This window comes from Lutra lutra, chromosome 4, assembly GCF_902655055.1.
Source record: "Lutra lutra chromosome 4, mLutLut1.2, whole genome shotgun sequence".
Lineage (NCBI taxonomy): Eukaryota > Metazoa > Chordata > Mammalia > Carnivora > Mustelidae > Lutra > Lutra lutra.
Genome location: NC_062281.1, coordinates 189316406 through 189341221, shown reverse-complemented (window position 1 = coordinate 189341221; position 24816 = coordinate 189316406). Strand labels below are relative to the sequence as shown.

At 54.9% G+C, this 24816-nt stretch overlaps 1 protein-coding gene across 5 annotated transcripts; it reads left to right on the top strand.

The window, feature by feature from the left end:
• Positions 1 to 10847: 10847 nt before the first annotated feature.
• Positions 10848 to 24102, top strand: AGTRAP (angiotensin II receptor associated protein). 5 transcript variants are annotated; one of them, XM_047723689.1, is made up of 6 exons: positions 10848 to 10963; positions 17711 to 17745; positions 19923 to 20028; positions 20147 to 20270; positions 20749 to 20923; positions 22383 to 24102. In XM_047723689.1, the coding sequence occupies exons 1-6, from the start codon at positions 10937 to 10939 to the stop codon at positions 22411 to 22413; spliced, it is 498 nt and encodes a 165-aa protein (XP_047579645.1). In that variant the 5' UTR covers positions 10848 to 10936; the 3' UTR covers positions 22414 to 24102. The 5 variants fall into 5 exon arrangements, with proteins under 5 accessions (XP_047579645.1, XP_047579647.1, XP_047579648.1 ...); XM_047723691.1 differs by having other exon boundaries at positions 20749 to 20944; positions 22383 to 22520; XM_047723692.1 differs by lacking the exon at positions 20147 to 20270.
• The last annotated feature ends 714 nt before the right edge of the window (positions 24103 to 24816 follow it).

Sequence of the window (24816 nt, the reverse complement as noted above, 5' to 3'; positions counted from 1 at the left end):
CTCCTGGAGACGATCTGTGCGTGCAGGCGGGGAGCACGCTTAGGGCATTTGGAGGGGACCCTAAGCCTAGTGTTTCCTCTGCCACATCTTGGAGCGTTTGCTCTGAGCTCGGCCGTAAACCAGACAGAGTCTCTATCCTCACCTGGCCCTCATCCTTCTCCTTCAACCAGAGCTCTTGGTGGGAATTTCGTATCTTGACCTCCTTCTCCATTTTAGGGTTGGGGCAGCTGAAGTCCCAAAGAGATGACAAGACTAGTCCCAGCAGGCTCGCCTCATTCGGGACCTGGGTGGCCACGTGCAGAGAAAAGCAGACGTCACCTTCAGCAGGACAGGGAACAAAGTACCGCCAGCTGACACCGCTGGGGCCTGGGCAGGCTCAGATGCCGTCTTGGGAAAGGGCATACATTGGCAGTGGGGTGGGTGGGGAGGCTAGCTTAGTCCATGTCTTATCTCTGCTGACCAGGCCCTGCTAGGCCTGGCTGACTGTAATACAGAAAAAGGCTGTGTTATGGCTCTGAGTGGCTCCACGTTCCAAAGCCAAGCCAGGGCCCAGACTCTCCTGGGGGTTAGGGTGACCACAGACATGGGAGGCCCTTAAGGGCCTGTTGTCCCTGTGGGACTCTCCCTGCCCAGACACCACTGATGGACCAGCTTCTGCAGCTTGGATGGTTGGGAATCCTGGGTGTCCCAAAACACAGGCTGGGGATTCCCAGCAACAGGATCCTCTGGAGGAGAAAACCCAAGTTTCCGAGCCCCCGGGCCTATGACTCAGAATCTCTAGGGGTGTGGCTTGGCAAGCTGCATATTTGATGAGCCCCCTGACCTAGGTTTGAGAACTGCATCCTCAAACCTTCCTGAGAACTCACTTTCCTCCCCACTCAGGCCTCCAGGTGGCTGGTGAGCCTCTCGCTGGGGGATGGATTTAGGGAACGGAGCCCAGAAGCCCCCTTTCGTAATAGCCTCAAGAGTCCTTCCCTTGCTGGCCCAGCTGCTCAGCTCTGCCATCATAGTGCACGGCAGTCAGACAACACTGGACATGGATACGCACAAATGACCGAGCGTGGGTGTGTTCCAGTAAAATTTTATTCACACAGAAGGGCGACAGGCTGGATCTGCCCATGATCCGTAGTTTGCCAACCCCCTACGCTATACTGCTGACTCCTGGGTAACTTGTTTTGCAGAAAGGTATGCTAGGCTTTTAAAAACTGTTCTGTCCTGGGACGTCAACTCAAATCCCTCTCTACTCATGAAGGTCAGAGCAGTACCCAGGTGAGGAGTCAAGGTCAGTTGAACCCAAGGCCACAGGGATTTCTCTGCTGGCGGCCTGGGTGCTGCCCTCAGGGGATTGGGTAGCTGGATGGGGTGCGTATCAGCCAGGGTTCTCCAGAGAAACAGAACCAATGGAATTTGTATTTATATATCTTTAAATATGTCTGTGTATTTGTATTATTTCTTCTCTCGATAAATATTTATACAAATTTGTTTTAAGGAACTGGCTCACGTTATGGCAGGGGCTAGCAAGTCTGAAATCCATAGAGCAGGCCGGTCAGCCTGCAGGAATCGGTACTATAGTCTCCAGACCACATCTCTGAGACCTCAGTTTTTGCTTTTAAAGCCATCAACTGATTGGGCAAGGCCCACCCACATGCTGGAGGGTACTCATGTGCAATTAAATCCTCACATACTCCAGCTGGCCAAGCTGAGACAGAAAACCGATCATCACAGAGGGGCCTCTAGGGCTCAGCTCCCCAGCTCTGAATCACAGCCTGTGGGCACATGACAGAGTTGTCTTTGGTGTGTCCTGAAGTTCTGGGCTTCCTCTCTCCTTTGTCAGTTTGAGTGTCAAGTGGCAGCAGTGACCGTCATCTGTCATGTAAGTAGGCACGTGTCCCAGTGTCAGGACATGAAATCCTGGTGGGCATGGGGTGGGGCCAGGTGTATGACGGACACTTGGAAAAGCAAGTGGCGAAACAGAGGCACTCCTGTCCCTACTTCCTACCCCTCCATGATGGCGTATCCTGAAACCTACATATTTGTGTCCGGGGGACCACACCGGTGACTGGTCCATCCAGTGGGGCAAGCTGGTCAGCTCTGGGCATTGTGGTCCTCAATGGTCTCTCCATGCCCCAGCCTTGACCTTGTGTCAGCGCCTGGCACAAAGCGGAGTGCATGGTGAGAGAGGGAATACATTCATCCAAACACAACCGTGAGCTCATTTATGGAGCTGTGCCTACGACCAGAGGCACCCTCCTCTTGTGTAGCTAGAAATTTGCAGAGCCCCCTTTTCAGAGCAGGCAAATGAAGCATCGAGAAATAAAGGTCACCTGTCCAAAGTAGTGTAGCTGGTCAGTGGCAGCGTCCGGAACCTCAGCCAGGTCTCTCTGACTCCAAAACCTGAACGTGTCCACCAATGTCACGTTGCCTCTCACATCCCACAAGTTTGCTGAGCACCTACTAGGAGTCGGTCATCAGTCCTCCTTGTCCCCCACTGTCCCCCTACCCACACCTAGGTCACAAGAGCTGCTCAGTGCATTTGGAGTCACCAAGGGGACAGGAGTTCTGCTGGGCAGGCTCCAGCCCTGGGTTGCCAGAACCGGAGATCATGCACTCACCAGGCCGCCTTCTAGAAAGCCCCTCGGGTTGAGATCCCTCTCTGGGGCTTCCCAGAGGGTGGAACCTGCAGAGGTACCCTGCCTGACCCCAGCATCCACTTCCCCATTCTGCTGTTATGTCTCCCCCCGCACCCTGCCACACACCTGGGCGCAGGCTCCCCTACTGTCCCCCAGCAAGGAACGTGAGACCTCACGGAGCCTGTTGCAGACCTGGACCCGAAAGCCCTCGGCACTGAGCTGGCCCAGCAGAAGGGCGTGAACAGCAGGATAAAGGCCCACGGCAGATAGGCATCTTGGGGGCTGCAGGGCCCGGGGGCCATAACTGGCTTTGTTTGTGTATCTGAGCAATCACTAAGGTATAACCACACCCCTCAGATGCCTCCCTTGAAATTCCAGCTCCAAGCACACGGAGAGATGGGAAGCCTGACAGAAAAAAGGTGGCAGCCTGAACTCAGGACAGACCGACAGATCTGGGACAGGCGGTGGGAGGCAGGAGGCACGTAGTTAATGAGAGCCTGGGCACGCACGCGTACACACACACACACACACGCACTCACTCACACACACGCACGCACACAATGACATAAAGAGGGTTGCTGGAGTATAGACCAGGGGGTTGAAAGGTACAGGGCGTGGAAGGGGTGTCCTGGCAACAGCTTCTTCTGGCTGCCTTCCCTGTAGCTGGCATCTCACACAACCTTTGTTTTCTGCCTCTTCCACGCTCACCAAGAGCTCCACGGGGCATTCTGACGTGTTCCCTGACACCTGCCATGAGCTGCGGGCCTCTGTGGGGATGGGTTAATATCACAGAGTGTCCGGTGAGGACAGGACGGGGCTCACCCTGCAGCCATGTTCATAGGACCCTGATGCGGTGGCCAGGCCACAAGGACATTGGGAATTACAGTCTCGTTTTAAAGCTCAAGGGAGAGTCTTCAAGGAGCCTGACTGGAACCTATGAAAGTCAGCCATGGATGCTGCTAGAAGCTCGAATTCTGTGCCACTGGAATAAATACATCAGAACCAGCCCCCACCACCCTCCACCTGTGTTTTGATTAATCATAAAAACAAGTGTCCTCTAGAAAGGAGTTCTCTCCCACCTCCTGGCAATGTCCAGGCACCTCTAGAAAACCAGGAAAAGAGAAGTAGTAGGTTCGTCCACCCCAGCTCCCTCTGGGCCCGGGGCTGCCCCAGGATCGTGTCTCTCTCCTGGCCCTGCGTGAATGGTGCTATGGACACGGTGACTTTCCTGACGAGTTATATGGCATTTGATACTTTCAGGATCTTGGCATCCACTAGAGACTGGGTTGAAGGACAGGGAATGAAGCCTGGGAGCCTGAGAGAGTCACCCCAACCCCAATCCTATAGGGTTCCTTTCTATTCCATCATCTCCTGCCCCCGTGCCCTGCTGTCTGCTCAGGGCAGCTGGCCTTCGGAAAAAGGAAGACCACAGCCACGGATCCAAAGGCCAACACCTACCAACAAAACTCGCAGGCCTTTCCTGCAACCCCACTAGACCTTAGGTCAAGAAACAGAGCCAGCGGGTTGGAGACAAGCTGACACAGACGCTGGAGGACAGGTCTCCAGATCAAACCCCAGAAACAAGCCCTGTGTCAGCAGGGGACACGGCTCTGGGTCTGCTTCCAGGCCCTTCTCTGATGCACTTCCTGCCGGGGCCCTGCTCTCTGGCAGGCGCGTGTGACTTTCCGACAGTGTTTAGGTGGTGTTCTTGGCTGTCCTTCTTCCAGCTTGATTTGCCCACTCGGGAAAGGACGTGGCTGGGCCCCATCACGAATGTGGGCCTCCAAGGGCGCTGAGAATCAAAGGCCGTGGGTTGGTGGGTGGGAAACCTTCTCAAAACCTTTTCGTATTCGGTGCCTCCTTGTGCCTCACGCAGCGCCACCACCACCACCCCCGCCACCCCGGGGACTGATGATCACTGTTCTCATTGTCAAAATTCAGAGGGACTCAGTGACAGATGAAATGACATAGATACAAAGTGGCAGCTCTGGGGGTGGGGGTGAGGCGGCAGGGTGAACCACAGAGTCTCTGCTAATAGGAAAGGGGGGAAGGGCATCTTCTCTCCATCAAAGAGGTCTGCCAGGCATTAATTGTGGGCCAGGACCTGCTGGGAGACGCAGAAAGATGCTGTGGGGGGGGGGGGGGTCGCTTTTTTTGCCTTTGCCTACTGAGCATTTATGAAGCGCCAGGAGCTGGGCCGAGCACCCTTTGTAAAGCATCTCACGTGACCCCAACAGTCATCCTGGGGCTCTGTGTGGCTCCCTAATTTGCCCAAATCACTTTGCTAGGAGGGGAAAAGGCAGGGATCCAAAAGCACATGTTTACCCGAAGGACACCAGCAAGCCAGGGAAAGAGAGGGGACAGTGCTTGCGATGCAGGCGAGCTGCGTCTTGAGCACCCCAAAGTGGGAGGTCTGGCAGACCCACCAAGAGGGTCCTTGGCTTTGTGCGGGATGCAAAGAAAACATGCACCAGAGGAAGTGACCACAGAGTTTAACGAATAGGGTGAGTGACCACATGCAGCAGACGGAGAGTCCGGGAGACCCGGACAGGAGAATGAGACTTGTCGTCAGCCGGGGTTAGGGGTTTCCACTGGAAAGGCCTCTGGGGTATGTGTTCCTTTGGGAATCCAGGGTAAGGTAGGATCAAAGACGAGTGGTGGTGAGTAACAGGTGGTATTTTTTTTTTTTTAAGATTTTATTTATTTATTTGACAGACAGAGATCACAAGTACGCAGAGAGGCAGGCAGAGAAGTGGGGGGAGAAGCAGGATCCCCGCTGAGCAGGGAGCCCGCTGTGGGGCTTGATCCCAGGACCCTGGGATCATGACCTGAGCCAGAGGCAGAAACTTAACTGACTCTGCCACCCAGGGCCCCAAGGAAAGCCTGTTTAAAACCAGGCATTACTAGTGACTTTCTGGTGTATCTCCTTAATGAGCTCCTCATTGTCCTAGCGGTACGCTGGCACATACGCCCATCTTCATCTCCGGTACCACGGAAAGGCCTTGTGCCTGCACAAAACCCTGGGCATCCACCGGCAGACTTTGAGGGGGTCTGCATGTTTTATGTACACAGCTCCCATGCAAGCTTTGCTCGTTGTGACTTTGGCTACGTCATCCAAACTGTAACCATTTCTCCATCAACAAAGCAGGAGTTGCTACCCTACCCCATGAGAATTAGAGAAGTGAAAAGAGTGATGAGCCTTTTGAAAACCAGCAGGACTGACTGAGTGGCCTCCTGGGCAGATCCTGACACTTAATGGCACCTGGGGACAAGCAGGGCTGGGGGCCGCTGGCAGGTCTTCCAGGGGCCTGTGATGGGAGGAAGCGGTGGGCACATACGTGTTCAGCGGGTGTGTGCTGGTTCAGTCCCCGAGTGCCTCCTATGTGCCAGGCACGGGGCTGAGCACGGAGGACGCGAGACACAGTCTGGCTGGCGGGACAGATACGAAACTGCAAACAAGTAAACGGAGAGGCAGTATCTGCAGATATTGGTAAGCGCCACAAAGAAAATAAGACGGGATGCCACAACCATCTTGGAAAACAGTCTGGCAATTTCTTAAAAAGGTAAATAGAGGCCTGCCATATGATCCCGTCATTCTGCTCCCAGATATCTACGCAAGTGGGTGTCCAGTGACTGTGCCCTGAATGAATGAATGACTGTTCTGCATGTCTGTATTGAAGGTACAAAGATAAAACTTGGCTGAGGCAGGCAGGATGGGCGAAGGATAGGGCAGAGTTACACTTGAATTCCAGAAGCGTGCTCATGAAAGCTATCACCCCAAAGCCTCGTGGAACGTGCTGTGTGAGGGCCGACGTGTCCTGCATAGTCGGGACTGAGTCATGGCAGAAACTCTGGCTCCTTTGAGAACAGTCACTCTCCTTTGTTCCTGTGAGCTACCCTCCAACCCCAGCCAGCTGGGCTTTGTGCCCCTCCCACCATGCCTCCTGCGCCAGCTGGTCAGGGTGAACACAGTGTCACTGTGTGACCGCCGGCAACATTCCACAGACCCAGCCCTGTGCTTCCCCCGCAATCTGTCTTCCCCTCCTTGCCTTGCCCCATCCTCTGCATATCCAAGCCTGGGCTATGGTTTCCTGAGATGGGGCAGTGGCGCTAAGGGGCGAACGTCAAGTTCCCAGAGCCAGACCTCCTCGGTCCCCAGCCCAGGTTCATACCAACCAGTGACTTGGGCAATCCTTCCAACTTCTCTTAACCTCAATCGTTTTAGGTAAACAAGGATGAGGACAGTACCCACACCATGGAGTCACTGTGAGAATTTACTACTGAGAATTCACTGCAGAGCGTTTTTCACACTGCCTACCACAAATTAAGTACTTAATTAATGACGGCCTTAATCTAGGACTTGCATTTTCTCCTTCTAAGGTGATCATGCTCTTGTTACACACCTATAGACGTGAATGAAACACCTCTAGGATCTCAGGTGGTTGGGGACTATTTCTTAGAAGAGCACTGATAGAGGCGCCTGGGTGGCTCAGTTGGTTGAACATCTGCCTTTGGCTCAGGTCATGATCCCAGGGTCCTGGGACCCAGCCCTGTGAGGGGACTGAGCCTTGCCTCAGGCTCCCCACTCACAGGGTAGCCTGCTTCTCCTCCTCCCTTTGCCACTCCCCCTGCTTGTGCTCTCTCTGTGTTGTCTCTCTCTCTCTGTCAAATACATAAATAAAATCTTTTAGAAAGAGAGAATTGATGAATAATAATGTAATGTCATCATATCCACCATTTATTGAGGAATTGTGATCTCTTCTAGGGATCACATAACCAGTAATTAACAATTATACTGAATAATAATGGCCAATCCTGATTTAGCACTTACTATCAGCCAGGCCCTGTTCCTAATGCTTTTTGTGTATTAACAAATCCTAACAACACTTTGATGAAGAAAAACTATTATTATCCTCATCTTACATATGAAAAAACTAAGCACAGAGAGGCAAAGCAACTAGCCCAAGTTCAACCAGTAAGTGGCAAAACCAGGATTCGGATGCCTCTTCCCCTGTGTGCTAACTCTGCAAAGATCAAACTAGGTGTAGTCGTTTCCCAGTTCAAGATCCCAGTGGCAGGTGTTGGGGTGCTCTGTCGCCTGGGCGGGAGGACTGTATCTCCAAACAGGGCATCAAATTAGGCCAGTGGTCCCTGGAGTCCTGCAAAAGTCCCACTTTCTTTGTGTCTGGAGAGAGTACTCGTCTTGATACCATCTCGGGACCCTCCCACTCCTCACCACCAATTCCAGGCAGTCTCGTGGTTTCTCCTTCCCAGAAATGAGAACAAGCACTCAGACCAACTCTAAGGAGACCCTTCCCCCAAGTGACTCTAATAAAAGCTGGTGTTCTCCAAATGAAAATTTTCTCTGGTTATGGATGAGGGATGGGGTGGGGAGGGATGGGGGTGGGAATTACTGTTCTTGTTTGGGATAGGGAGAGCGTGGTCAAGTCTTAAGAGAGATGCCAGGTAAGACAACCTTTTCTTTTTTTTTTTATCATTAATTTTTAAAATTTTTTATAAACATATAATGTATTTTTATCCCCAGGGGTACAGGTCTGCGATTCGCCAGGTTTACACATTTCACAGCACTCACCATAGCACATACCTTCCCCAATGTCCATAACCCCACCACCCTCTCCTGACCCCCCTCCCCCCAGCAACCCTCAGTCTGTTTTTTGAGATTGGGTCTTTTATGGTTTGTCTCCCTCCCGATCCCATCTTCCTTCATTTTTTCTTTTCCTACCCCGGAAACCCCCAACGTTGCATCTCCACGTACTCATACCAGGGAGATCATATGATAGTTGTCTTTCTCTGATTGACTTATTTCGCTAAGCATGATACCCTCTAGTTCCATCCACGTCGTCGCAAATGGCAAGATTTCATTTCTTTTGATGGCTGCATAGTATTCCATTGTATATATATACCACATCTTCTTTACCCATTCATCTCTTGATGGACATCTAGGTTCTTTTCACTGTTTGGCTATTGTGGACATTGCTGCCATAAACATTCGGGTGTGCGTGCCCCTTTGGAGCACCACGTTTGTATCTTTAGGGTATATACCCAGTAGTGCAATCGCTGGGTCATAGGGTAGCTCTATTTTCAGTTTTTTGAGGAACCTCCACACTGTTTTCCAGAGTGGTTGCAACAGCTTGCATTCCCACCAACAGTGTAGGAGGGTTCCCCTTTCTCCACATCCTCGCCAGCATCTGTCATTTCCTGACTTGTTAATTTTAGCCATTCTGACTGGTGTGAGGTGGTATCTCATTGTGGTTTTGATTTGTATTTCCCCGATGCCGAGTGATGTGGAGCATTTTTTCATGTGTCTGTTGGCCATCTGGATGTCTTCTTCACAGAAATGTCTGTTCACGTCCTCTGCCCATTTCTTGATTGGGTTATTTGTTCTTTGGGTGTTGAGTTTGTTAAGCTCTTTATAGATTTTGGATACTAGCCCTTTATCTGATATGTCGTTTGCAAATATCTTCTCCCATTCTATCAGCTGTCTTTTGGTTTTGTTAACTGTTTCTTTTTTATTTATTTATTTATTTATTTGACAGATAGAGATCACAAGTAGGTAGAGAGGCAGGCAGAGAGAGAGGAGGAAGCAGGCTCCCTGCTGAGCAGAGAGCCCAATGCGGGGCTCGATCCCAGAACCCTGAGATCATGACCTGAGCCAAAGGCAGAGGCTTAACCCTCTGAGCCACCCAGGCGCCCCTTGTTAACTGTTTCGTTTGCTGTGCAAAAGCTTTTGATCTTGATAAAATCCCGATAGTTCATTTTTGCCCTTGCTTCTGTTGCCTTTGGCGATGTTCCTAGGAAGAAGCTGCTGCGGCTGAGGTCAGAGAGGTTGCTGCCTGTGTTCTCCTCAAGGATTTTGATGGATTCCTTTCTCACATTAAGGTCCTTCATTCATTTTGAGTCTATTTTTGTGTGTGGTGTAAGGAAATGGTCCAATTTCATTTTTCTGCATGTGGCTGTCCAAATTTCCCTGCACCATTTGTTGAAGAGGCTGTCTTTTTTCCATTGGACATTCCTTCCTGCTTTGGCAAAGATTAGTTGACCGTGTTGAGGGTCTATTTCTGGGCTCTCTGTTCTGTTCCATTGATCTATGTGTCTGTTTTAAGACAGCCTTTTCTTTCCTCGATTCTTCCCATTTACAATTGAGGGGTAGACAGTGTTTAGATAAAATCTGTTTGTTCTCCAGTTTCCTTCCTTCTGGAGACAAGTGTGTCCTATAGGTTTCCTGCTGGTTTTCCAGCTAGATTTTCCTAACGTTTCTGGCATACGGACTCCAGCGGACTCCAACCATCATATCGATAATGACCTTCTGTATTGGTAATAACAAGAGCTCCAGCGTACTGCTCATTTACTACATGACAGATGCTGTTCTGGGCACTTGACCTTGACAAAGACACTATCCTTGACCAAATTTTCCTTAGGTTCCTCTGAGCCCTATTCTAAACTAGGCCTGGCCTTCTCTGTTCAGCCCGTCCTTGCTGGGACTGCAGGATCCGGTTTTAGCAAGAATCCTACTGAGTCCGTTGAGCGAGTTTCCCCCAACCCTTGATATCTGGTCACCCTCCATATCTGATCAAGTTCCCCGTTCCCCATCTTTGGTGTCTAAGTCCCGGGCTGCTTCTGGCAAGAATCCTGCTGTTTAGCAAGAATCTCCCTACCCTTTACATCTCCTCTCGGTGTTTTCCACCCACGGATCCCTTCCCTCCGTCTGCGCCTGTGCTGTCTGTCCCGGAAAGCGAGTTTCCGCACTCTCCCCCTATTGCAATACCCCTCTGGCAACAGTCCTGAATGAACTCTCCCTTACCGCTCCAGCAAGTGTCAGAATAGTTTTTCATCAACGACATGAATGAGTTCAAGGATCCTAAGAGGTAGACGAACAGTCAACGTCTCCACTTAGAAGCGAGGACGGAGGAAGGAGAGAGGATGCCCTCGGGGGTGAGACTTCAGGGGCTGGCACCTGGACGTTCCCCCGAGTTCTTCGGCTGCGGGTGGTCCCATCAGTCCATCTGTGGGGATCCTAACCAAGCAAGATACCGCGCCCTTGGCGACACAGATCCCCATACTCTCCAGCAGCCCGCCGAACTGCGTGGGAAGCAGCGGGCGCGAGAAACCCCGAGGAGGGCGCACGCGGCGGGACGCCGTCTCCTAGCAACCGGGTCTGGGATCACGTGACCTGCCTCACGTGGCCGGGCGGGGCGGGGCGGGGCGGGACCCGGCAAGTTTGTTTCCCGAGTTTGGAGCCCAGGAGCCCCCGCGGTTGCCGCGCAGGTGCCCTTCGCCGGGTCGGGATGGAGCTGCCTGCCGTGAACCTGAAGGTGGAGACGGGCAGGGCGCGGTGCGGGCAGGGCGGGTCCCCCAAAGTGTGCGGCCGGGGCGGGGGGACGTTTGATTTTTTCAAGAAGGATTTCAGAAGGGAGAGGATCGACAGCTCGGGGCAGGAGGGGGTGGTAGGGGGACAGCGAGAGACGTGGACCCCGGGCGGGCAGGACGTGGGCAGACCGACCGTTGGAGGGAGAGGGATCCAGGGAAAGGCCCGCAGGAAGACGGAGGGCGAGCTGGAGGCGGTGGAGGAGGGAAAGGGCCGCCGGTTCCCCTTTCCGGCCTCGGCGCCTCCGGCCGCTTGCCCCGGGAGCCCGAGGATCGCTTCGGCCTGCGCGCCCAGAATTCCCCTGGAGAGAGGGAGGGAGGGAGCCGCGGGGTCGGGGCGGGCCCTGAGAGCCCGGGGCGCGGGGGTAGGGTCCCGGGGCGGACACCTGCCCGTCGCCGAAAGAGGGGCTGGACGGTCCACCGGCACGTCCAGCACCGCCGCGCTGCTTCGTCGGCTTCATCAACTTAAGAAAACCCGAAACGCCCAGACCAGTGGTTTCCAAAGCGCTTAAATCCAGCGTCCTAATTTCGTAAGAAACAGGAACTCCAATAGTAGTTACTTAGACACAGAAAACCCCAACTTTGTGCCTTTAGGGAGACACTGCGAAGCTTCCTGGGCTGTCTTCATTTCCTGTGGCATGTCCTCAGCTCCTGGGTGCCAGCGGCTTCTTCATTTTGTCCCCGCCCCCGGCGGGCTCTGCTTCTGGGCTGCGCGGGCCCCAGAGGGGCTGGGGCCTTTAGCTTTGGGCTGGAAGGTGTGAACGTCGGCCCAAACCTGCCAGTTGGGGTCACGGTGCTGTCCCCTTGAGACTGTATCTGAAAACACCCTTTTACTCGCAGTGACAAAGCATTTAGCACACGTGGTACCCAGCACCGAAGGCCTCTGAGGGACAGAGGAGCACAAAAGTACACATGATCCACGTCTGGGTTACTAGGACTTCACCGGGCAGATTTCCCTTATCCTCATTTCCTTCCCAGAGGCTTCCAGCCAGTTTGATTTATAGGAGGAAACCGAGGTTTGTTCCTATCAGCATTCCCTGTGTTCCAGGCAGTGTCTGGAGTCAGTGCCCCCTGCCTTTTCTCTGATGAGAGTTTTGCCTAAAATCATTCCTAAGAGAGCATCAGGTGAAACGGAGAGGGCAGGGAGCCCTGGTTCCTGGAGCATCTGTGGCGTGCCAGGCAGTTCATTTGATCACAGCCACCTTCTGAGAAAGCTGATATTGTCACCTTTTTTACTCCTGAGCAAACTTCGGCTGGGGCAGATAAGTAATTTGCCAAAGTCCCACAGGGATTAAGTGGCAGAGTCCGGCTTTGAACCCACTAGGGTCAGACTTCAAAGCCTTGCCCTTTCCTGGCCACCAGTTAGGGCTGGCTTTGGCTTTGATGGTTTCCATCCGCTGGGAGGGCTTAGTCTGTCCAGGGCTTTTTGGTTTTTGTTTGTTTGTTTGTTTTGAGCAACTTTATGGGCCTACAGTCGAAGCACGCCCACAGGTATGAGCTGTGCTGGCTTTCTCTGCCCCAGAGTGAAGGGGGGCCCTTCCCTTGGCTTAGGAAACAGGACCCCGTGTTTCCAAAGGTTTTAGCTGCCACCAATCATAGATAAGTCAGTGCTGGGAGGCCCTGAAGGGCCAAGGTTGCCAGGAACATAAAGGACATCCTGTTGAATTTGAATTTCAGATCAACAGTGGATAATTTTTCAGCGTAAGTCTATCCTAGGCAATATTTGGATCATACTAACAAAAGGCTTATTAACCAAAATTCAAAACGAACTGGGCATTTTGTATTTTTGTTGTTGTTAAATCTGGCCACCCTAGGGAGGGCGGCTGTGGACTCCTTGCTTGTAGGCGCTTAAGTGGGATGTTGTGAGATCAGGGCTGCCCGGGAGGCTGGGAGAGCGCACCCTGTGGATCTGCCTTCCCTCATATCATATTCCGTGGTATTTGGTTGAATCCTGCTCATGCCCAGCCCCGCCAGAGCGGTCATTCGTGCCAGTTGTCAGAAACAGCTGCCCCAGGCCCTTCACACAAAGGGCCCTAACTGAGTCCCACCTGGGAGAAATGACATTGTGACAAGCTTAGAAAGGAGCAGACTTGGGCTCAGGAGGTCTTGTGAAAAAAGGCCAAGGGAGGAGGGCCCAGGGAGCAGTGTAGCATTTGGTTAAGGACTCAGCAGGCCAACTTCCTAATGGTGATGGCGATGAGAATGGCCGCACACTGAGGGCTGACTACCCGGCGGGCACTGTGTTGTGTTTCGCACGCCTCTCCACCTCCCTGTACCACTAGATCCACAGAACAACCCCGTGACACAGGCGTGATGGTCCCTACTTCATAAAAGTGCAAACGGCAGTTCCGAGAGGTCAGGTGACTTGCCCAAGATCACACAGCGTCCACGGTCATGGAGCCCTGGCTCCCTGGGACCAGATCTGCATATCTGACTTCGTTGCCCACACAGTTAACCACTGCCTAACTTTGCCTCCCTGGCCTGGCATTCCTGACTTCGGTCTCAGCCTCAGCTATCCTTGGAGACCTTTTTACCTCATGTAACGGGCTGTGTTTACACAGGACTAAGAGAACTGGATTCCCCATATTAATCTGTCGACCTTAGGTCTGTCTACCGCCTGTCTAGGAAGTCTCCTCCTGCCCCATTCGCCCCTGGGCCTTCAGTAGCAAACAAAGGGTCTGAGTCCTGGTCCCCACGTCCCCTTGGCTTCTCCTTAGCCTTCCCTTCTAGTTAAACCTCCTCATTTCCATCCTCCCTTCCCTTACTCTTCGAGATCCTGATGGCGAAGCATAGTCATGACCGCTTACTAGCTGTGTGACCTTGAGCAGGTCTCCTAACTTCTCTGAGGATCCTTTCCTCACTGTACAAGGAAGATAAAAATAAACCCTACCTTCTAGGGTGATAAGAGGAGGATCCCGTGGTCCTGGAGCTGGTGGGGCAGTACATTTTTAGTAGCAGAAAAAGTCAGACCAGATAGAGCGATTGGGACACTTGGCTCTGAGCTCTCTTTCTGTAAGCGTCACGGTGTGGGCCGATTGCTTAATCTCCCACTGCCTCAGTATCTTCATCAGTAACAGAACATGACTGCTCCCCCCCGACACATGGTGGCCAAGTGTTCAGGGCAGTGCAGACACATGGCAGGCAGGTCCGGGCTGGTACCAGGAGTTGTGTTGTTAACGCTGTTAACACAGGATACCTGTTCCATGCAGGTACTTACGGTCATTATGTGGATTCATTCAGTGACCGTGAGACACCTGTCTCTGTGGTTGAGGGATAGCAGGTGGGAGAGGGGGAAGAAGGGATTGCCTCCATTCAGAGACAAAACCTGGGGCACAGACACAAAGGGACATGACCCCTGGACCAGAACCCACGCCTCCACTCCAGCACCTGCAACCCCCGGCTGCCTTGGCTCATCTGCCCTCTCCTTCCCTGTCTTCTGGGGAAGAGCCAGGCAGCCCCCGGGCGCCGAGCACTATATGAAGAGTCCAGGAGCTCCGGTCTGTCTTTGCTCTGGCCCAGCCGGGAAGGGCTGCCCAGTCACATTCTCAGAGGCCAGTGCCTCCCTCCCCAGTCTCTCAGGCAGTACCTGAGAATCCCTGGTGTCCCCTTGGTTACCAGAAACATCCCCAGCAGCGGGCAGACAGTCCTTTGTGCTGAGATGAGTCACTATTCCCTCCTGTGTCGGGAAGAGCTGGGCCCATTTGGCTCGGTTGCTGGTTGGAGTGCTCCTGGACAGCAGGCCTCTGGAGGCCTGGGTGGCTGTGCCCTCCCATTACAAAGATGGGGAGACTGAGGAAGAGGAGACTTTGTCTTCTGGGGCTTTCTTTTCCCAGGGGCTTAAGAGATGTGATCAAAAGCTGCTAAGTTTCTTAACTATAAAACAAAAGTGATGGCACATGGAGGGGACACTGTATGTCCTTAGGGATCCTCTGTATTTCCAGGTTGTGCTCTTCCCAAAACAGGTGGCTGAATTTGGACTTTGGGCAGGCGCTCACTGCATGTTCCAGGTCTCTCTGGCTCTTGGATAAATCTTTGTCTCGCAGGTGACACAGAGCCCTTTCCCCACAGGCTTGCCTGTGTATCCGCTGGTTTCCGGGTCTCAGCTTTTCACCTCCCCTTCTTCAAGCAGGGCTCTGCAGGGCCAAGAAGCACCCAAGTGTTAATGACCCGTTGTGTGTGTGGTCTGGGTGTGAGAACCAGAGCACCTGAAAATGAAGACGGTTTCTGGAACAGAAGCCAACAGCGGGCAAGTCTCAGGTGTTGATTTTCAGAAGAAATGTGTTCATGTGAGCTGCCTCCCCCGTGCTCCCTTCCTCGGTATCTTCTCTTAGTCTGAAAGCCGGACACCAGGACCACTGCGGCTGGTCACATGCTATGGTCTTTGGGGCAGGGTTTCTCCCCTCTGTGGGCAGGGTTTCCTGTGAAGACAGAGGGGGTAGTGGTTGGCTCTTGAGATAAAGATCAGAATTCTTCCCCACAACCCCCAGGCCTGGTCCTGCCCACCCCCAGCTTCCTGTCTGTCTTCCACTGTCTTCCATCCAGCTACATTGGCTTCTTTTCCATTTCCAGAATGTTCTATGCCGGGTGAAATGTTTGAGAAACTTAGCGCCATTTCATCCTGTCTCTTGAGAATTCTGGGAAAAGAAACCCACGGCCGACTAAGCCTCCTCTCCCTCGGTCTCCCCATCTTTGTAATGGGAGGAGCACACCCGCCCAGCCCCAGGGAGGCCTAGTGGTCAGGCAGTACAAGGGTCACAGTCAGGTTTGAGCTGTGGCTCTGCCACGGGGCAGCTGTGTGACCGTGGGCAAGTCACTCGCCTCCGAGCCTCCCAATTCCTCAGCTGTAAGTGGTGCCTCCGTGGGCTGTGAGGGTTAAGCGCGTCTGTGTACAGAACACAGCGTGGTGGCCACATTCAGGAAGCGTCCAGAGCAAACAGAGGTAGCCGGTCATGGAGCTGCCTTCTAGAGCCAGCCTTCTGTGGTGCAGACATGGCTCATCAGAGGCCCAGCCCCTCCGCAAGGTTAGGAGCCGTAAGGTCCTTGCAGAGCTCTTCTCCCAGCCTAACGCCTTGCTTTCGGGCCACGGTTTCTTTGGGTTCGCTGGCACGGGGCCTGGGGGTGAAGGTGGGACGTCCCGGCCACCTGCTCTGATTTGAGCTCCCCCCCACGTGCAGAAAACGTCCTCGTTTGTCACAAGCTCCCCTCCGCTGAAAGCCCAGTCTCCCCCCGCCCTGTGAAGGTTGGGAGCAGTGGAGTCAGACTTACACTTGAACTCGAGTTTCACCGCATACCATCGGTGGAATCTGGATCAGCTTAATTTTCCTTGGAGTCTAGTTTTCCCGTGTGTGAAATGGGAACGATCATGGTATCTGTTCCAGAGGCTCTTGTGAGGCCCGAAGAAGGGGGCGTGAGGCGTTTGGCGCACAGCAAGTGTACGATAAGTAGTACCTCTTCTCGGAGGGCTTTCCCCTCCACAGCCAGAGTTTTTTCCTACAGGTGCAAGCCGCACTTCTGCCCTTTCACCGGTCCGGAAGCCTGGGCTGTTCACTGCACACCCTTGCTGTGTCTGCCCTCATTTCCAGGCTGGTACACTGCTCCCGCCCCAGGCTCTTGGCACCGCCCCCCCCCCCCCCAGCTTACTGCCCTCAGTCCCTTGAGTAACTCCTTTAAGGTCCCTCGTCTACCACTGGGACCCCATGGAAGCTCCTGACGCAGGACTTCTGGTCCCCTGCCGGTTCGGGCCCACCCCCTCCTCCTCTTTTGGGCTCTGGGTCCTGCCTCCCCATTGATCTTCCTACGTACCCGCTCTGGAACACCTCGCTTTCCTCCCTTTGGCCTGGCTGGTCCCTGCCTGTCCCTGAGTACAGAGCGGCCTCCGGTTTCGGGAGCTCCAGCCAACAGCTGCCCTCCCTTCCCCAGAGCGTCTGCTCCCTCCTTCTTCATCTGCTTTCCAAGAGGGACCCTTTTGATTACCAGGAGTAGAGACAAGTTCCTAGCAAAGGGGGCTGTGATTTTAAGGGCTGTGATTTTTAAGGACGTATGGGACAATGAAAGGGGTTGTGGAAAGGTACAGAAATCTAGAAAAAAGCCAGAGGGATTTTTTTTTTCTTAAACCCTACCAAGTTCCTTGCTTGCAGAAAAGCCTTCCTTGGCTTCCCTCCGTGCACTTAGGATGAAATCCACGCTGAGGCCCTCAAGGCCCGCCTCTCCCCCTGGTCTCCCGCTCCCCTCCCCCTGCTTTTCCCCTTTTGCCTCTGGTGCTCCCTTGATGCATGGGGCAGACAACGCCTGTGCCCCATACCATACACCAGCCCCGGTGTGCCAAGAAACCAGCCTCTTGTGAGTCCCACGCCGCCCCTCCCCCTCAGCCGTTTCCAGTCCAGGTATATCCTCTGATGCCAGAGCTGATTGTGAAGCAGGAGGGGGTGTGGGTGTCTGCTGCCCCAAGGGAGTAGGGCAGAGCCACGTGGCGGCTCCCCCAGGCCTGACCTGCGCTCTTCCTCCTTCACGCCTGCTTTGCTCACTGTTGCTGGTGTTCTCTTGTTTTTGTTTTATTCTGTTTTGTTTTAACAGACATTTGTAAAGCCCTGTTAGGCGCTAGACAGGGGCTTACTGTGTGTTCTGCCTCCAGAAGCTCTCCCTACCTCTCCCCAGATGGTGGTGTCACTCCTCGTTCTTTTCTTTCCTTCCCGCAGATGATCCTGCTGGTTCACTGGCTGCTGACGACCTGGTGAGTGACTTCGCAGGTGTCCACTCCTGTGTCCTCCTGTCTCCCGGGATCCGGGTCCACATCCCCCCAGGCTCCCGTCCACGTGTCTCCCTGCCAGTTCCAGAACTAAATAACAGCTTTGTCAAGAATGTCATCAGCAAGCTCCCCAGGTCCCAAGAATGTCTGAGGGGCAGGCAGTTTCCAGAGGCCTCTGCCATTACTCCCCCCCACACACACCCAGAAGCTTCAAGTGTTCATCCTAGGGGAGGTGGCTGGCCCAGGACAGTCCCCACAGCTCAGATTCTCCTCCAGACATGCTCAGGTCCTTTTGGGGGCTTGGCGTGACTCTGGTGCCTCCCTCAAGGCCTTTATATCTGGAAGGTATGAGGTGCTGAAGCCAGGGGGCCAGTCTCACATAGCCTGCTGGACTCCCCAAGGCAGCCAGGGGTGTTTGCCAGCCAGAGCTCTGTGTGTCTTTGACCTTGGGTCCGTCAGTTAGACTCCCTGAGTCATTTTGTCACCTGTAAAATGAGAGCATGACTGACCTTTCTGTTTACCTTCTAAGGTCATTGGATGGTGAAAGCCCCTCTTTAGAAACTGTAATAACCACTAACATTTCTTGAGGGCGTCCAGGAGCCGGCTTAGCAAGTGGATACTTCATGACCCTAGACCTGGGGTGGGGTCACTTGCTTAGGGGTGGGCCGCAGTCTTATATCACACTCCTGCCCAGAGATGGTAGACAGAGATTCAGATGGACCTGGCGAGGTCCTGGGTGAGCCCTGGCCCATCTTAGGTTTCCATCTGTAAAATGGGTATTAGGATGGCACAGCCCTCAGGGGCCGTGTGGGAGAAGCGTGTTGCGTTCATCCGACCCCAGGGCCTTGCGACAGAGGAGGCTCGAGCATTACGGACTGATCTCATGATTACTGTCTGTTTCACCTGCTGAGCTGTGGGGCCATTGCCCTGCGGAAGCAGGACTGGAGACCGCTGGCTTCCGTGTGCCTGTTGCTCACCTCGATGTACACTGCATGTGTAAAATGGCTGGGAATAAAGCAGACGGTGAAGGTCATGGCTAATGACTTGGGGAAGCAAGGTCCAAATAGAGACTTCTCAGTCATACCCCCGAAGATTCTGAGTGGAAGGCAGGTGACTTGTTCAAAGACTATCGAGCCAAGTCACGTTCTAGACTTCACAGCTTTGCCTACGTTCTCTGTAGGGTTCTCTTCAGAGTCATGTCAGTTAATGAGGCGCCCCACTGCGTGCCGGGAGCTCCCATGACTACTGTGGGTGAGGGCGCGGCCTCTGGAGCCGGGCTGTCTGAATTCAAAGGCCACCTCCGCCCCTTAGAAGCTGTGTGGCCTGGGGCAAGTTACTTGATCTCTCTGTGCCTTAGTTGCCTCATCTTTAAAATGGGGATAATAATCATGCCTCCTTTCTAGAGTTGTTAACATAAATGCACATAAGTGAGTTCATTTAAAGCATCGAGAAGCGTGCAGGACATTTTTAGGGGCTCTGTGTTAACTAATATTTTCAGTGGGTTGACGAACCAAGAAGTAAACCTATCAGATGGTAGTTGGTAACGATGCCCTAAAAAATAAAATAGGAAGTCACAAGCTGGTATTTAAAACTAGGCGGTCTGGGAACGAGTCTCGGCGTCCCCATGGGGCTGAGACTAACACGACAGGGCTGTGTTCAGGGAAGAGGACGCTGTGCGGGAAGTGGCTGGAGGTACAAGGGGGCGACGACCGCATCACGGGCCGTGGCCCACAGGGCTCCTCAGGCCACGAGAAGAGTGTATTTTGTTGCAAGTGGGAAGGAAAACTGGGGGAGACTCTCAGCCGAGGAGTGACGTCCCTAGATTTACACGACTCCTGGCTGTTTGGAGAAGGGCCTGGATGGGCAGGAGTGGAAGTAAGGAGGTGCACGGGGAGAGGCTGCGGTGACAAATTCTGGCCGGAGAGGATGGGGTTTTGGAGCCGGAGGGATGTGGCCAGATTGGGGATCCACTTGGGAAATACAGGCAATGGGCTTTGCTGACGTTTCCAGGACCCAGCCGGGGAGGAGGAGAGCAAGTGCCCTGTGCCCTCCTCGAAGAGGGCCCGGGACTCAGGAGTGGGAAAGAGGGGGCCTGCGGGAGGGGAAGGGGTGGGCCCCTGTGGGGCGGTCACCGGACATGACCTGGGTGCTCCTTCCCACAGGGGCTGCATCACGTTCTCGGGCCCTTACCCCTGGGCCAACTTCACCATCCTGGCGGTGGGCGTGTGGGCCGTGGCTCAGAGGGACTCCGTCGACGCCATAAGTCTGGTGAGGCGGGGGGAGCAGGGTGGTCTGTGGCCCCCACTCTTGCCCCCTCACCCATCCCAGCCCTACCTCTTCCTTGTAAGCAAAGGGCCCCCCACCTTGCTCCCTGTTTTCCATTAAGCCTTGTGAAGAAGCCGTCCCCAGCTACCAGCCCAGGTGTGTCCTCTCTAGCCTGGCCCGTTTCTCGGCCTGCGTGGCTCCGAGAACCCAGAGTCTGCTGATTGCCTTCCCCGAAGGAAGCACGGGTGGGTCCCCCCAGGCGCCCCAGCTTGGCTCCTTCTCGAGGGCACTGGAGCATGTCCCCGGTAACCCGCCTCTAGGGCCCTATTAGTCGGGGGGGAGCCCCATGGAGAGGGAGCTCCTCTACCTCGTGAGGTCAGAGCGGACACAGCCCCGAGGGGCAGCGAGAGCTCCCACACGGGCCTGTCGGGATGACTGAAAAGTGGACTCCCATGGTGCAGATGGATTGAGTGAACTCTATGGGACCTTCCATTTCGAAGGCTCTAGAACCAAGTTTGGTGCCCCACGTCACAGGGGGAGTGGTGACAGGCTGGGTCCAGACCTGGGTCCTGCAAGCTAGCCGATCTGTTTTCCAGCAAGACCTAAGGACACAGGCGGGCAGGGATGGAGCTTCCATCTGGCTTACATGGTAGGGCAGCCGTGAGCACGGGACGGAGCATCAGGGAGGGCACAAACCCTAATGGCACGTGGTCACCCTTGCAGTTTCTCGGTGGCTTGGCAGCCACCATCTTCCTGGACATCGTCCACATCAGCGTCTTCTACCGGCAGGCCAGCTTCACGGACACACAGCGCTTCGGTGCCGGCATGGCCATCCTCAGCCTGCTCCTCAAGCCCTTGTCTTGCTGCTTCGTCTACCACATGTACCGGGAGCGTGGGGGTGAGCTCCCGCTCTGTACTGGTGAGGCCACCACCTCTGGCTGGCTCCCTGACTGACTTCTTGCTGGCCAGGGTGCTGGCAGCGCCGTCTACCACGTCTCCCCTGTCTCTGTCTTGCCTGACCCGCAGACCAAGTGAGCTGACCTTGCCCTGGGGGACAAGGGCTCAAGGCACAGGGGCAGTGGGGGCGGGGCCTGGTGCCGACCCCAAAAACCAGGCTGGAAGGGATAAAAGCTCCGGTCTCTGCTGCACGAGCCCAGTGCTCCTATCCCCGCCTCCCGTGAGCTTTCCCGGGCATCCGACTGCGGGCAGAGTTGGCAGCGGGACCAGAACCCCCTCTCAACCCCAGGGCTGAGCGCCGATGCAGCTGGGTGTGCCTCAGTCCCGCCGATGGCTCTGGGCGGCCTGCAGCCTGAGACCTGTCAGCATTCCCGAGGCTGGCCCCTCCTCTCAGCACCTGCCAGCTGCGGGCCTAGAGCCTGCCCTCCTGCCGTGTGGGGTCTGGGTGGCCAACAGAGAGGGGCTGCTGGCATGCACCATGGAGCCTCGGCCGAAGCTGGCCCTGAATTTGCCCTGCTCACGTCCCGGTCACCTCAGCCTGGCCCACCGCAGCCCCTCCCACACCCCCTGCTCATGGTGGCTGGGCCGTTTTCCTGTTCTCTCTCACATACTGCTCATCTCCTTTCTCTCAGAGAGGTGGGGAGAGAGTGGGGGGTGGTCTTCCACTGTTCCCTCCCAAGAAAAGCAGCCCAGAGGGGCCCATGACCCACAGAGGGGAGCATCTGGGCCTGGGCAAGAGGGGCCTGCCACCTCCCTGGGACTGATCTCCGCCCTGGCCTGCCCTGGGGCTAGGGGGGGCCAGTAATGTTTCTCCCATTAGGCAGATGAGGGAGCTGGCGCCCAGAGCCCCTGGGACTTGTTCAGGGTCAAGTGTGCAGGGCAGGGAGGGGAGCAAAGAGCATGGGCACTTAGAGCCCTCGCCCCTACCTTGCACCCCCAGCTCAGGGCTCTGGGCTCTGCAAACTGCCAGCTCTGGGCCTTCTGGATCCAGTAACACGGTGTCCACTGTGCCCGGGAGAGGAGGCTGTGAGCCCACGGCTGGGTGTCCCTCTGCTCAGATGCGTGCTGCTCCGAGAAGGCCCCAGCGTGATGGCCAGGAGCACTGGCATTGGGCTTATGCTGCCTTGGCTTGAATTTTCATGTCCTCTGCTTCAAGCACCGTACTGGGGGCAAGTCAGTTCAACTCTTTGACCCTCAGTTTCTCCATCTGTAAAGTGGGGCTGCCCAATACCTGCTCTGGGGGGTTATGGGACGGTTGGCTGAACACCTGCTTAAAGCTGGGGGAGCTGCTGCCACCGTCACTGTCGTTCCTGGTTAATCTTGGTTTGGACTTACAGTAGACCGTCGTGAGTCTTCACCCTTCGTTTTTTCCTTCCCCCCTTATTCCCCCCCACCCCCAGGTTTCCTTGGACTGTCACAGGAGCGCAGTGACTACCAGACGATTGACTCACCAGAGGCTCCCACAGACCCCTTTGTAGGCTCAGACGGGAGAGGTCACTCCCCGCAAGGGTACTGAAGCCAGTCCGCTTTGGCCCAGCGCAGGGGCCAGTGGAGCAGACCCCAGAGATGGCCCAGGATGCATCGCCCTCCTCGTGCCTTGGATGGCATTCCAGAGCTGTCCCTGACCTCCACGCCCCTTTCCTGGACTGTGTTCTCCTGTTCCCCATCACCCCAGGCAAGTGCCCTGAGTGGCCAGGAGCCCCGTGCACATCCGTCCCAGACTCCCTGAGGCCTCCGCTCCCTTCAAAGTACCCCACTGGTCTGAGGCTGGCAACTGTGGTCTCTTTCCTTGCCTCCGTTAGCAGCTCCGGGCAGCCCTGTCCAGCCGTACCTGAGCCAGGCCTTGCCCACAGTTGGTTAACCTTGCCCACAGAAGCTCTGAGAGCTTTGGGTCATGATCAGCCCCCAGAGCAGTCCAGCATGGAAGTGAGGCCCCTGTGCTTCTCATGCCTAGCAACTTGGTGCTTGGGGACCTTGGGGCTGGAGGCAGGAGACGTCTGCAGCCCTGAGAACCCCCATGGCCGCCAACTGCCCTTCCCATGGCCATGGCACTCAGGTCTGGGGAATCCGTAGCTGGGGTGTTTTGAGCCATGGTTAATCTCCCAGCTGTGCTGGGGCCTGGACCTGCCATTCCTGGGAAGGTTTCTCCTTTGAACCCGCAGGGAAGCTGGCGGGGCTTAGCTGCCGGCCCTGCTGTGGCTGGAGGAAACACATGCTGGTGACCCAGCTTTGGCCTAGCCTCGGTCCCAGCAGCAGAGGGCGCTGTTCAGTGCGGCCAGTGGGCATCCGTGCCTCTGAGTCCGATGACTTGGGTATGGGTTTGCCTCCCTCTCAGCCACTTTCTGGCTGTGTGCCTTTGAGCGACTTAACGTCTCTGACCTCAGTGTCTTCTGGGAAAGGGCCAGTGCCAGCCCTGGGGGTGATGATGTGAACCGAGTGTGTAGTGCCTGGCCCTGCAGCTCCCCAAGCCACAGTGAAGCTGGCGGGTGGCTCCGTGATCCTGTGACGATGTGGGGTCAGTAGGCAAGGGGCGACCTCTTCCTGGCAGACCCCGTGTCTTGGTTTCAGGGCCGACTGGGACCAACACCCATCCAGAAGCCCCAGGCGCCCCATGGCCAGGGTCCTAATCTACATCAACTGGACCGAGTGTTGACCTCTGGCTCTCCCAGGCCATCCCGGCTTGTCTCCGGTACAGAGAGATCAAGGCCTAGTGCACAACCCCACCACCCGCCTGTATCCATCCATGCCCTGGGGCTCGGTACCTGTTACCGCTGCACGAGGGCCGCAGGGCTCAACTCTGGTGCCTGCTCTCAGGAAATAGACTTATTAAGAGTCCTCAGTCAGGAGGCAAGAGCTCCAGAAGAGACCCCTGGGAAGGGACCCGTGCTCTGGACCAGAGTGGCTGCAGCTGCAGGAAAGCCGGAAACAGCTCCACCATCAGAAGGGGACAAATAGATAATCTGTGGCACATTCATTGTATGGCTGTGGTTTGGCAGTTTGTGGGAATAAACCAGATCCCCTTTCTGTGGACATGAGTCGCCCTGTTGTGAGCAAAACAGATTCCAGGATGGTATCAGCAATGCGAGAGTGTTGGCCTGAATTTAAAACCTCCAAGCAATACCATATATCGTTCACGAGTGTGTATGGAGTGGAATAGAGAAGTGTGGACTAGATGGAGAATCTTTCGAGTCCGTGGTTGAGGCAGCCTTGGGTAGGGGAGAAGTGTGGCGTTTGGGGTATGGGACTAAAAACCCCAGTTCTGGTTCTCTTGTTCAGACCGGGTCTTGGCACACGACAGGTTGTGCTGTGCCTTCCCCTGGGTGTATGTGGTCAGTATGTCAGTTTCCAAAGGGAATAGAAAGGTGGGGGGGGAGGGGCACAGCTAATAGAGCCTGTGTCAAGCGGAGGGGAGGGTATGTTCAGAGAGTCCGGTTCTTCATAGTCCCAGATCCTCAAGTCCAACCAGATCTTTATGGGGTTCGAGGAAGGCCCCCGTCTTAGGTAGGGGTCCCCAGAAGCAGACACTGAACGCAGTGTCTGGCTTGGTGCAAAGCAAGGGGGCCCAGGCTTTCTGGTCATTGGCCAAGGGCTGCCCTATAGTTGAGGACAGTGACTTGACTTAATCTTCTAGGCCCTTCTGGCTCCCTGGCCATGCAGGACAAATGGTCCCAGGAGTTGGAGGGCTGTCCTGCAAGAAGAGTGCCATCAGAGACACAGGGATAGTGAGGGCCACCGGTGGGATGTCTTTCCAAACAGCTGATCTCATAACTGTCATCCTAACATTCATTCAACAAGCAACCAAGAGCCTATGGGAGCTAGAGTGTTCTAGCTGTT